Below are 11637 nucleotides of genomic sequence, written 5' to 3'. Positions count from 1 at the left end.
CCAACCCTCGGCCATCCGACCCTCTTCCAGCCCGACCCTCGCCCGTCCCATCTGCTGCAGTTGGAACACTGATAATACATGCATGTATACATGGATGTATGTATACATGGATGTATGTATACATGGATGTATACATACATGCATACGTGCATACATGTATGGACCACTTGAAATGATATATGATCCAGTGAACATGCCTCCCTCCAATCTCCATCTGATAAATGGTCCTGAGTCTCTCATGAGAATCCTCTGAACTGTGAGACTTGATAATCTTGTAAAATTGAAATATTCTTCCTTCATTTTTACTATCTTTCTACTCTCATGATTTGGATTTGCTCTAATAAAGTTTCAGAGCTGGAGACATTTAAAGAAATGTTTCTTATCCGAGTCATATTTGACCTTCAGTTCCTGAAAGGTCAACAGTATTTTTTATTCTGACAGATAAAGATCTCATTCCTTCTTCAGGCTTTTGGCTTCACTTAAATCCTGGATTTGTTCCATCAGGCAGAAAGAACTGATGGCTCCATAATGGACTGAGATCTCCAGCCTGCTTCTTTAGAAAGCTCATTTCCTCCGTACTCTGATTGTGTCTGTAAGAACTGATGTTTGGTTTGTTTCAGAACTTTCTTTTTGTTTCTGAGTTCATGTATGTGGAAGGAGGCAGATTGAATCCACGAGTATCCAATGTGAGGAAGGATCAGAATAATCCCTCATTATAGATCTCAGCTGTCCATCCCAGAAATATGTTTGGAATGTTGACATTTGGTTTCTTTGTTCTGATCTTTTTGTCTTCAAGACTGTGTGAATAAATGGAACCGAGCTGCAGGAAACTCCAACGTTCTTCATGTTCTCACAGACAAACTAAACACATGTTTAAGAAAAGCTTCACTTTATTAACATCAGAGGAATCACAGAGTACAGGTCAGCAAAGTAATCTGAGTACCTGGCTGCGGATGAAGCAGTTTGACCTTATTGACCTTCAAACGTTCTGAGGATCCTGGCGTAGCTGAGGACAGCGAGGACAGGACTCTTCCTCCTCCACTCCTCAACGGCCTGAACTGCAGCTTTCTTTCAGCAGGTGGGAGCTGATGCCTGGACTCCTGGACCTCCTCTGAAGTTCCTGAGCCTCCTCAGAAACTCCCAGACCTCCTGGGAGGCTCCTGGACCTCCTGAACCTCCTCAGAAACTCTTGAACCTCCTCGGAGGCTCCTGGACCTCCTCAGAGGCTCCTGAACCTTCTGGACCTCCTCGGAAGTTCCTGAGCCTCCTCAGAAGCTCTTGAACCTCCTCGGAGGCTCTCATGGGTGGGACAGTCTGACCAGCGTCCGTCCGTCCACACACCTGAACCTCAGAGGTTCAGACATGGGAGCGGTCTGTGTTGGGGGGCAGATCCTGGAGCTGATATTCGGCCGTCCTGACAGTGGCCCTCATGGTTGGGGCGCCGTGCTCCGGTCCCTCAGGACCCTGACCCCTGGGTCAGGCCCGCAGCTCCGGCCGGGCCGCTCTCCCCCCACACAGCAGCTGCTGGCAGGCGTCCTGGATCCGGGTCATCTTCAGGCCGTACAGCAGGGGGGTGAAGAGCGGCTGGCAGGTCAGAAAGTACAGCGACATAAAGACCTGCAGCGGGTCCGAACCCCGCTGCCTGTCAAAGCGGCTCTGCAGGATCTGGAAGCAGCAGCCGAAGGAGAAGTTCAGGATGGAGGCCAGGTGAGGCGTGCAGGTGCTCAGAGCCTTCTGCCGGGTCTGCCGAGACCCGGAGCAGCAGACCTGCAGGATCCTGGCGTAGCTGTAGAGGATGGACAGCGAGGGCAGCAGGACCGACAGCACGGTGTAGGCCAGGCCGTAGATGTTGTTCAGACGCGTGTCGGAGCAGCTCAGCTTGACGATGGCGTAGTTCCCGCAGTAGATCCTGTCGATCACATTCCCGCAGAGCGGCAGCGCGGCACTCATCCCCACCAGGACGCTGATGGTCAGGAAGGGCAGCGCCCACGTCAGAGCCAGCAGTACCGCCACCTTCTGCGGCGTCATCAGGCGGTGGTACTGCAGCGGCCGGCAGATGGCCACGTAGCGGTCATACGACATGACGGCCAGGACAAAGAACTCCACGCTGCCGTACAGGTACAGGACAAAAACCTGCAGGAAGCAGAGGGGGGCGGAGACCCGGTGGACGTCCGCCAGGATCTGCAGCAGCAGGAAGGGGAACAGGCCGGAGCTCCCCAGCAGCTCGTTGACAAACAGGCTGCAGAGGAACAGGAACATGGGCTCATGCAGGCTGCGGCTCACGCAGATCACCACGATGAGGAGGAGGTTACAGAACACGATCAGCAGCAGCAGGACCAGAACCAGCAGGAAGAACAGGAACCGCAGAGGTCCGGGGTCTGCGTAGGCGCCGAGCGTGAAAAACAGAACCTGAGAGGAGTTCATGGCTGCAGGCGCACCGATGCTGCTGCTGATGCTTTTATCTCCATATCAGCCGACTCCCCACAGCCTCTGGGAGGCGCAGCTGTCACTCTAACCTGCTCCTTCTGATGACCTGGGTGGAACGAGCGCTCCCATGGGCGGGGCCTGATCATCCCCAGCGGGTCAAAGACTCAAACACAAAGAGATCTCTGAAACTTCAGGCACAGATACGAGGTCAAAGGAATCCTCGCGTCCTGGAATCAGAGGCCCGGCTCGGCGACAGAATATAATGTCACAACCTCTCCAGAACTGAGGAATGATGAAGACCTGAGGATCCGGCTCACTGAGCCAGATAGAGAAATGAACAGGTGACTCACACCTGTCCATCTAAACACTACCGATCTATGATAACCTTTTCAGAGCCAAACTGCATATGTCTGATGTTGTCTGAGCCTTCCAGAAGACCTGGAACGGTTTACAGTCCCGTCAACGGCTGATGGCGAACACCGGCGCCAACCTACACCCACCAGAACCGATGTGGGCTTCAGCGTCTTGCTCAAGGACACTTCAACACTTGAGCACTAACCAAACCTGAGATCTTCCAAACAGAGGTCAACCGCTCCGCCATGACCGCCCAACTGTCATGCAGTTAGGAGACATGAGGTTGATTACCACAGAAACAGCCAGTCTCACCTGAGAGGAACACATGACCAGAGTGGGCGTGGCGAACATGAGTTCCCAAGAGAACTCTGGGAAGTTCTCATGCGGAGCTAATCAGAACTGGACACAAAGGCGCTGGTGGAGAGTGCATGTCCAGCTCTAAGGCTGGTTCTGGCTCCACCTTGGTTCTGGAGTTCCTCCATACTTCACCTGGACAGAAGCTTCTCTGCTGTGATTGGGCAGACATTAAAAGGGGCGTGGTTAATGAGCGGCTGTGGAGCCTAGTGGTGGGAACTCAGTAGTCTGGCTCGCTGAGAAATGGAGCTCGCTGACTCGCTACGCTAGCTTGTTAGCTCATTACGCTGCCCACCTGGTGGCTGGTTAGCGTAGGGACCCAGACCAGTGAGTCCACACCTAAGCCAGTGTGAGCAAACACAGGTGGGGCCACCATGGAACACACAGACAAACCCACCTGGGGCCCACCAATTCAGCCTAATAGTAAACCATGTGGGCCCACATTGAAGTGTTCGCTGGGAGTGCTGTGTGCATGTGACGTGCACGGCCCACAAGAACTTCTGAACATCCCGACCAGAACCAACCGAGGAAACATCTGGGCTCCAGAGACCTTAGTCTTTGTCTGCAGAAGACCGACAGATGGAGGAGCGTCCGAACGACCGACCGATGGTGGAGCAACCGACCGACCGACCGATGGAGGATCAACCAACCGGCTGATGGTGGAGGAGCAACCGACTGATTGATGGTGGAGCGTCTGACCGACCGATGGAGAAGCGTCTGACTGACCGATGGTGGAGCGTCTGACCGATCGACCGACCGATGGTGGAGAAACCGATCGACCAATGGTGGAGCGTCCGACCGACCGATGGAGAAGCAACCGACCAACCGATGGTGGAGCAACCCACCGACCGATGGTGGACCGTCCGACCGACCGATGGAGGAGCGTCTGACCGACCGACCGATGGTGGAGCGTCTGACCGACCGATGGAGGAGCAACCGACCGACCGATGATGGAGCATCCAACTGACCGATGGAGGAGCGTCTGACCGACAGACCCATGGTGGAGCAACCGACCGACCGACCGATGGAGGATCAACCAACCGACTGATGGTGGAGGAGCAACCGACTGATCGATGGTGGAGCGTCTGACCGACCGATGGAGAAGCGTCCGACCGACCTATGGTGGAGCGTCCGACTGACCAATTGTGCAGCGTCCGACTGACCGATGGTGGAGAAACCGATCGACCAATGAAGGAGCGTCCGACCGACCGATGGAGAAGCAACCGACCAACCGATGGTGGAGCAACCCACCGACCGATGGTGGACCGTCCGACTGACCGATGGAGGAGCGTCTGACCGACCGACCGATGGTGGAGCGTCTGACCGACCAATGAAGGAGCGTCTGACTGACCAACCGATGGTGGAGCGTCTGACCGACTGATGGAGGAGCAACCGACCGACCGATGATGGAGCATCCGACTGACCGATGGAGGAGCGTCCGACCGACCAATGAAGGAGCGTCTGACCGACCGACCGATGGAGGAGCGTCCGACCGACCGATGGAGGACTGACAGACCAATGGTGATGTCTCCATTCGGATCAAATGCTGCAGAACCACAGCAGGTTCTGGTTTCTGCTGTTAAACTTAGTTGCAGTTTTTCCTTTTACCCTTCAGGTGACCTCTGAGCAGGAGGTGGACATTAACCAGCACCCCCAGAGGCCTGACAGGGTAATTGGGTCGTTAGTGTCAAAGCCTCCTTTGGGTCATCTGAACCACCGGGGCTCATTAACGCTGATGACGCAACCATGTGGACACCGCCTCCTGGGGGACCGTCGGACTTGTTTTCTTCCCTGAACTCCCATGAGCCCGTTCTGCATCACCCCACCACCCAAACAACAGTCATAGAACTTAAGAAGAAACAACCAAAGTCTCATAAACACGTCAGGAGATGCCGTCCATCACAGAGGAAGCGGAGAAACAGTTTTATTTTGAAAAACCTCCCAGCTGGGGTCTCTGACATCTGACCATTGACCTTTACACAAAACACTTCAGTCGTATTCTTTTACTTTGACGTTACAGAGGATGTGTTTTATTTGTCACTGGTTCTGTCAAGTCATCATTAGTTCTGTCGGATCATTCCTGGTTCTGTTTGATCATTACTGGTTCTGTTCGGTCAGTGACGACCCAGCAGAACCTCACATGTTGATGAAGTAGCCTTCAGAGGAGTCCGGGCCCTCCGGGTTGTGCAGAACTTCTGGCAGAACCCCACAGGCCGTCTCAGCCATCCTCACCGAGTTCCTGCCGAACAGAACCAGCTCGTACTCCATCAGTTGCCGCCAGAACCCGGAGTTGGGTCGGATAAACGGCCGCTGCTCCAGAACCAGCTGATGTGCCTGACAGAGGCTGAGGCCTTCAGACCTGTGGACCAGAACCATTAGCGAGGTTTTGACTGAAGACGGTCCGTAGACCCGATCTCACCTCATCAGGTAGGCCATGACCAGAGCCGGGGAGCGGCTCCGCCCTGCGGTGCAGTGCACCAGTGTGCTGCCAGCCCGGTTGTGCTGGATCCGCTCCGCCACCTGCTCAAAGTGGTCCTTGAGAGGAGCGTGGGGCCGGTCCTGGACCGGGACCTGCAGGACATGCAGCCCCTCCAGAGGCGGGTAGGACAGGTCCTGCAGTCCGCTGGCGTTGACGACGAGCGTGACGTTCCTGCAGACGAGCACGCTCGGGTTCAGAGCCGAGTCCAGATCGCTGAGGAACAAACGGGCCGAGACCTGCGAGACCCGCATCACTCCAGCAGAACCCGGTCCACACGCTGGGCCAGTGAGAACCCTCACAGCGCCGCCCTGTGGGCGTCTGTCAGAACCGCTCCTGGGGAGCAGAACAGGGAACCTGGTTTGTTCAGTCAATCCAGAACCTCTGGTTCTGTTCAGAACCGAGCCGTCAATCATTACAGTCAAGAACCCAACGGAGGAGTAAGTATTGATTTTCTAAATATTGGTTCAGAATTTATTAGTGGATCAGTTCAGACTGAGTTCGTCGTCGGTCTGATGGGGACTGGTCTCCTCCAGAAGTCTCTCTGGACCAGAACCAAAGACAGTCAGAACCAGAACCAGAGACAACACAGTTGAAAGGGAGAACAGAGGCGGGAAGTTTGATGGATCCTGTAAGGATTCGTGTCTGGTTCTGGGTCACGAAGGAGATCCAGTTATCAAATGCCCCCCCCTCCGCGCGCGTGGCCGTGTGGGGCGGAGCTGCGCGTGTCACGGGTTCATGAGTCAGCGGGCCGCAGCGCTCAGTTTCACTTCGTCATTCGGAGCTCACGGATCGGGTCCGGGTCAGAACTGGAGAGTCTCCTTCCTCCGAACCTCCTCACGGACTGAGCTGGACCTCGTGCTGGTTCCGACGGCGTTGTTGCGTTGAAGTAACGAGGTGCGTTCACGGACGCTCGGTAAAAACAAACCTTTTGGTGTCACGCGTTCTCTCACCTGTTCGAAGCCGATTTCAAAAAGGAAGTGTCCAAATCAAAACTTCCGGTGAGCTCTTTAGACAGAAATTCGTGCTTACGTCATCAGTTTATGACACAAACGTCAAAGTACATTTTCTGAAGGCTTTACAACATGAATGTTGTCCAAGAAACCACTTCCTGTTTGCTCCTGTCTAATGTCCTGACGGCGCAGAGCCTCGTGACGTCACAGGAGCAGCGCTCATGCTCAGATGACCACAGCTCGTCTGCCCGTTATAGCGACCCTGCTGGCTGTCTGAAGGACTCTGTCTGAAGAATAAAGATCTTCATTGGGTCAGACTATTGGCTGTACTTGAGAACTGGACTTAGTGGCCCCGCCTCCTGGTGTTCCAAACAGGAAGTGGCTCAAAGAAGCCAGACTCCCATGGAAACAAACTGTTGTTATCAGTCATTCTATTATTTCTGTACTTCAAGTTGTTCTAGTGATAAACTGACCAATGAGATGCCTCGGCAAAAGTAGGTGGAGCCTGCTGACACCATGTCCAACATACATAACTCTTGATTGACAGATTGTGTAGCCCGTTTTATAGTGGTAGGGGTGTGGCCTTCTAACAAGCTCCCTCCCGATTGGTCAGAGTGGTTGCATAGAAACGTCGACTCAGATCACTGCTGACTGACCACGTCTGGCTCCGACATGGTGGCGTCCACGTCACAAAACAATGGCGACTGACTGGACTTTGATTGACATGTAACAGCTCTGAAACCACCTCAGTTCTGCTGAAATGTGGAACTTCTCCAAAAGGCTGACCATGCTCATCTACTGTTTTTGTCTCCAGTTTTCTCCGCTCTGAAGCGGTTTTTCCTCTGGACCCGTCTCACATGTAGACTCGATGACCATGAGAACCCAGAACCCCAGGCAGACCTCCACACACACGCTTCCACCCCAGAAACCAGTCCTCCCGCAGGTCCGCTACCACCCCTCTATTCAAGTCCCAGCAGACAAAACCGCTTCCACAGGCAGAACCTGGACCAGAGCAGCTACTGCAAGGCCCCTCCAGACCAGAACCAACAGCGAGGACGTCAAAGGGAAAAGGGTTCCCAACAGACCTGATCCTGATGGTAAAACGAGACTTGGAGAGGAAACGACACCTACAGGTCCTGTTCTTTCTCATAAACCAGGTCCAGCAGATGGACCTTCAGCCAAAACCTCTTTAAGGGTCAGGACAAGCCAAACTTCCAGGGGTGGAACCACTTCTGCACAGTCTCAAAAGGGTGGCAACAAAACTGGGCCTGGCGTGAGACCAGATCCTGATGGAGAACAAGAACCAGCTCATCCCAGACCTCAGCAGCTCCTACTGGACTCTGAAGTGAACCTGGACCAGGATTTGGTGGATCAGGTAGAGGTCTGGACTCGTGGGCAGAGGCTCAACAAGCACTGGTTCTCTTGGCGGAAGAACCGAATCACGGCCTCCGTGGCTCACGGCATCGCTCACTGTCGCTTTGTGAACGGCAAGAGTCAAACCCCGCCTCAGTCCTACCTGGACGCAGTCACAGGTAAGCCACACCCCTCAGTCAGCTGACATAGGTCAACCTGCAGTCCTCATGATGGATCCAGAGACTCACCTTTGCATCTTTACAGGGGACAGGCCAAGAGTCCAGACCAGAGCCATGAGCTGGGGGATCCAGATGGAGGCGGAGGCGGTCCGAAAGTACCAGGTATAACTCACAAACGGGTCAGAACATTTATCGTGGAAAAGTCAAAATGTTTTAACTTGAAACAGGAAGTCAGGAAGGGAAGCATGAAGAAGCCAAAGAGAGGAAGGAAGTTTAGGGTTTCCGGGATTGTTTCGTTTCTGGAGGGTTTAGTTTCCGGAAGATTTGTTTTCAGAGGGTTTGGTTTCTGAAAGATTTTCTGGAGGCTTTGGTTTCTAGAAGGGTTTGGCTTCTGGGGGGTTTAGTTTCTGGGGGGGTTAGTTTCTGGAGGGTTTGGGTTCTAGAAGGTTTGGTTTTATGAAGGGTGGAGTTTCTGGGGGGTTTAGTTTCAGAGATTTTGGTTTCTGAAAGATTTTCTGGAGGCTTTGGTTTTTTAAAAGGTTTGGTTTCTGGGGGGGTTAGTTTATGGAGGGTTTGGTTTCTGGAGGGTTTGGTTTCTGAAGGGTGTGGTTTTCTTCCACTAGGCCAGGCATGTCAAACATACGGCCCGCGGGCCGGACCCGGCCCATTGGATGATTTAATCCGGCCCGTCATAAATTTCTGAGTATGTCAAAAAAAGAAGCGAGTCACTAGCTCATTTCTATCAAAAGTTATGATTTTTTAAAATAAATACAAACCAAATGCTCCCTCCGGCCGCTAGAGGGCAGTAAATGTGTTAAAGAGCTCACGTCCAGCATGCGGCACTGACACGAGTTAGTACCAGGAAATAAACATTCGCAGCGTGATGTGTCCGACTAGAAATAAACCGGCAAGCTTGCTTCACCATTCACCACTACTACTAAACAAGTTATCGGTCAACACACCCTTCCCAAAATGGCACTCTCAAAAAAAAGAGAGACGCAGCTATCCAGCGGTGACACCACGCACTTCTCACGTCTCACAGCTGTGCGTCCGAAGGCGCCGGATCATCCAGATTTGGATAAATATAAAGACAACATAACAGATTTGCTGCGAGAGTTTGAGCGGAGGTTTCAGGTTTTCAGTGAACTTGAGAACAAATTCGGCTTTTTTCGCTCGCCATTTACAGTGAAGCCTTCTGATGTGCCAGCTGACATTCAGCTCGAGCTTATTGACTTGCAGTGCGATTCCGCTATGAAGGATAAATTTGGGTCCGTATTGGATACGTTGTATCAGTATCTTGTGCCAGGTTACCCCAAATTAACAGCCGTGGCTGCAAAGGTTCTCTCCATGTTTGGGACTACTTATCTTTGTGAACAGGTGTTCTCTGTGATGAACAATAATAAAACAAAGCAGCGCTCAAGGTTAACAAATGAACACTTGAATGACATTGTTAAATGTGCTGCTACTCAGGATTTGACACCTGATATCGACGCACTTGTAAAGGCAAAAAGATGCCAAGTTTCAGGAGCAGCAGCAGCAAGTAGACTAAATAAGATGAATCTGGTTTCATATTAAAGACAATTAATATTTTGCAGTATATTATCAGCTTCAGTAGGCCCAGCCTAGTAGTTTGAGCTGATGTAGTCTAATCTTATTGCCCATGCACTGCTAAAACTTTTATTTTGTATTTTTATTTATTATTTTATTTTTTTATTTATTATTATTTCAAAGCAGTATGACAATTAAGGCAAAACATTTTTTTTATAGCTCCCACTTGAGTTTGTTTAGTGTGGTGAGTTGGTTCAGGTGTAAAACTGCATTCACTCAACTGTTAAAATAAACCAGTTGTTAACACATTCAATGCCAAACATGAAAATCATTTTTTTTTCTCCATTGTTTGTGAATAAATGTGTTGTGCTTAGAAAAGATCCCTTGTCATCTGTGATTATAATATGTAGGGTAGGCTACAAATGTAGGCTGAATGATAAAGCATAGTACTGAAAAACAAAGCTAAATAGTTGGAGTTGACATTCTTTTACTGATTCGGCCCACCTGAGAACAGAAAGTCTGGATCCGGCCCCAGAGCCAAACTGAGTTTGACATGCCTGCACTAGGCACTGTCATCAGCGATGTGACTGTGTTCTTGCAGGAGCTGAAGTCAGCGGTTTTGGGCCGTCCGGTCTCAGTTCAAGACTGCGGTCTGTACATCGACCCTAAGCGGTCCTGGTTGGCTGCGAGTCCTGATGGCGTCGTGACCGACCGCCGGACGGGCCAGCGGCTCCTCTGCCTGGAGGTGAAGTGTCCCTTCAAGCACCGACACAGGCGGGTGGAGGACGCCTGCCGGGAGGACCCCGCCTTCTGCCTGCAGCTTCAACCCGGACATGTAAGCTTTGGTCTTTATCCACAATCCTCCACCAGAAACCCCTCTGACGCCCCCTTAAACCCTATCCAGCCGCCTGGGTACCAACTGAAGACCACCCACAGTTACTTCACCCAAATCCAGTGCCAGCTGGCCGTGACGGGCCTGCAGCAGGCCGACCTGGTCGTCTTCACCCTGCAGGAGATGGCGGTGGTTCCGGTGAGCTTCCAGCCTGAGCTGTGGCAGGAAACCGTGTCCAAGCTGGAGCTGTTCTACACCAACGCCGTCCTGCCCCACATCCGGCTCCAGCTGCAGAACCGTGCCGGGCCTGCAGCAAGAACCGAGCTCTAGAAGCTCCAGTCAGCATCCAGAGACGCTCGGCGGGTCAGAACCAGGAGCAGCCCCCAGACCTAATGTCCTTAGATCACTGGTACTGCCAGTGTTAACACTTTTCCTCCAGAGCTGTGGGCAGTCACAGGAAACGGCACACCACCGCCACTTCTCCACCGCCACCTCTACTGAAAATCCATGGGATCCTGAAGCGGAAAAAAGCCGTTTTCCTCCGGGTCAGAATCCACTCCACTGCTGTAAAGTGTTGCTGCGTTTCTCCGCTTCAGAATCCGTTGAATTTCGTTGGTGTGTAAACGGTAATTCTGCGAACGTTAGCGCTAAACGCTAAAACTCTGATGTTACCGCGTTAGAAACGAGTGTCCGAGCAAAAGCAGAGATGGAGCGCCACTTACAGAAAATCACATCTAGAGGTCAAAGGTCAAACTTTAGCCACACCCTTTTGCCTTCAGATCCGTTCATTAAGTAACCACTAGGGGGCCTGTTACAGTTAAAGGGTCTATACCGGGGGTCTGCAACCTCCTTTATCTCTCCATGGTGGATCTCTGGCTGAAGAAAAATACAATTATAGTCACAAGTAAGGATGACTTAGTTAGTATTTACAGTGTGTATACTCAGGATTCACACTCCAGTGATTCTTCTGCTCCTTTCTGTACGTTAAAACTCAATCACACTTTCAGCAATCTTGGTATCAAAACATTCAGGACGTTACTGCTTGTATTTTTGGTATTCATAAACTATAGTTTTTGAAATATTGAGCAAAATATGGTTCATATGAAATGAATGAGAAAGTCTTTTAATTTCAACATTTTAAATAGATTAACAACAAACCTT

General features: G+C 51.7%; 3 protein-coding genes across 8 annotated transcripts; 1 reads left to right on the top strand and 2 right to left on the bottom strand.

The window, feature by feature from the left end:
- Positions 1–973: 973 nt before the first annotated feature.
- LOC112149287 (olfactory receptor 10A6-like) lies at positions 974–2469 on the bottom strand. Its single transcript, XM_024276910.2, has one exon. It carries the CDS (start codon positions 2422–2424, stop codon positions 1477–1479), a length of 948 nt encoding a protein of 315 aa, XP_024132678.1. The 5' UTR covers positions 2425–2469; the 3' UTR covers positions 974–1476.
- A 2556-nt stretch (positions 2470–5025) lies between these two features.
- LOC112149295 (dual specificity protein phosphatase 18) lies at positions 5026–6949 on the bottom strand. Of its 4 annotated transcripts, none has more exons than XM_024276925.2 (3): positions 6644–6949; positions 5555–5947; positions 5026–5494 (listed from the first exon to the last, which is right to left on the bottom strand). In XM_024276925.2, the coding sequence occupies exons 1-3, from the start codon at positions 6646–6648 to the stop codon at positions 5272–5274; spliced, it is 621 nt and encodes a 206-aa protein (XP_024132693.1). In that variant the 5' UTR covers positions 6649–6949; the 3' UTR covers positions 5026–5271. The 4 variants fall into 4 exon arrangements, with proteins under 4 accessions (XP_024132693.1, XP_024132694.1, XP_024132691.1 ...); XM_024276926.2 differs by having other exon boundaries at positions 6676–6947; XM_024276923.2 differs by having other exon boundaries at positions 5555–5968; positions 6676–6946.
- Positions 6370–11561, top strand: LOC112149283. 3 transcript variants are annotated; one of them, XM_024276903.2, is made up of 5 exons: positions 6370–6508; positions 7379–8096; positions 8182–8258; positions 10246–10479; positions 10549–11561. In XM_024276903.2, exons 2-5 carry the CDS (start codon positions 7433–7435, stop codon positions 10804–10806), a joined length of 1233 nt encoding a protein of 410 aa, XP_024132671.1. In that variant the 5' UTR covers positions 6370–6508; positions 7379–7432; the 3' UTR covers positions 10807–11561. The 3 variants fall into 3 exon arrangements, with proteins under 3 accessions (XP_024132671.1, XP_024132672.1, XP_036070716.1); XM_024276904.2 differs by having other exon boundaries at positions 6391–6527; XM_036214823.1 differs by having other exon boundaries at positions 6480–6612.
- The last annotated feature ends 76 nt before the right edge of the window (positions 11562–11637 follow it).

This window comes from Oryzias melastigma, linkage group LG13, assembly GCF_002922805.2.
Source record: "Oryzias melastigma strain HK-1 linkage group LG13, ASM292280v2, whole genome shotgun sequence".
Taxonomy (NCBI): Eukaryota; Metazoa; Chordata; class Actinopteri; order Beloniformes; family Adrianichthyidae; genus Oryzias; species Oryzias melastigma.
Note: the sequence above shows the minus strand (reverse complement) of the source record. Positions and strands in the feature narration are given on the sequence as shown.

Excerpts from the sequence above, each read along its gene's own strand:
- LOC112149287 (XM_024276910.2), bottom strand. The coding sequence starts at position 2,424 with ATGAACTCCTCTCAGGTTCTGTTTTTCACGCTCGGCGCCTACGCAGAC.
- LOC112149295 (XM_024276929.2), bottom strand. The coding sequence starts at position 6,027 with ATGATTGACGGCTCGGTTCTGAACAGAACCAGAGGTTCTGGATTGACT. Across the intron at positions 5,495-5,554 it reads GTCATGGCCTACCTGATGAG|GTCTGAAGGCCTCAGCCTCT; the intron begins GTGAGATCGGGT and ends TCTGGTCCACAG.
- LOC112149283 (XM_024276903.2), top strand. The coding sequence starts at position 7,433 with ATGACCATGAGAACCCAGAACCCCAGGCAGACCTCCACACACACGCTT. Across the intron at positions 8,097-8,181 it reads CTACCTGGACGCAGTCACAG|GGGACAGGCCAAGAGTCCAG; the intron begins GTAAGCCACACC and ends GCATCTTTACAG. Across the intron at positions 10,480-10,548 it reads TGCAGCTTCAACCCGGACAT|CCGCCTGGGTACCAACTGAA; the intron begins GTAAGCTTTGGT and ends AACCCTATCCAG.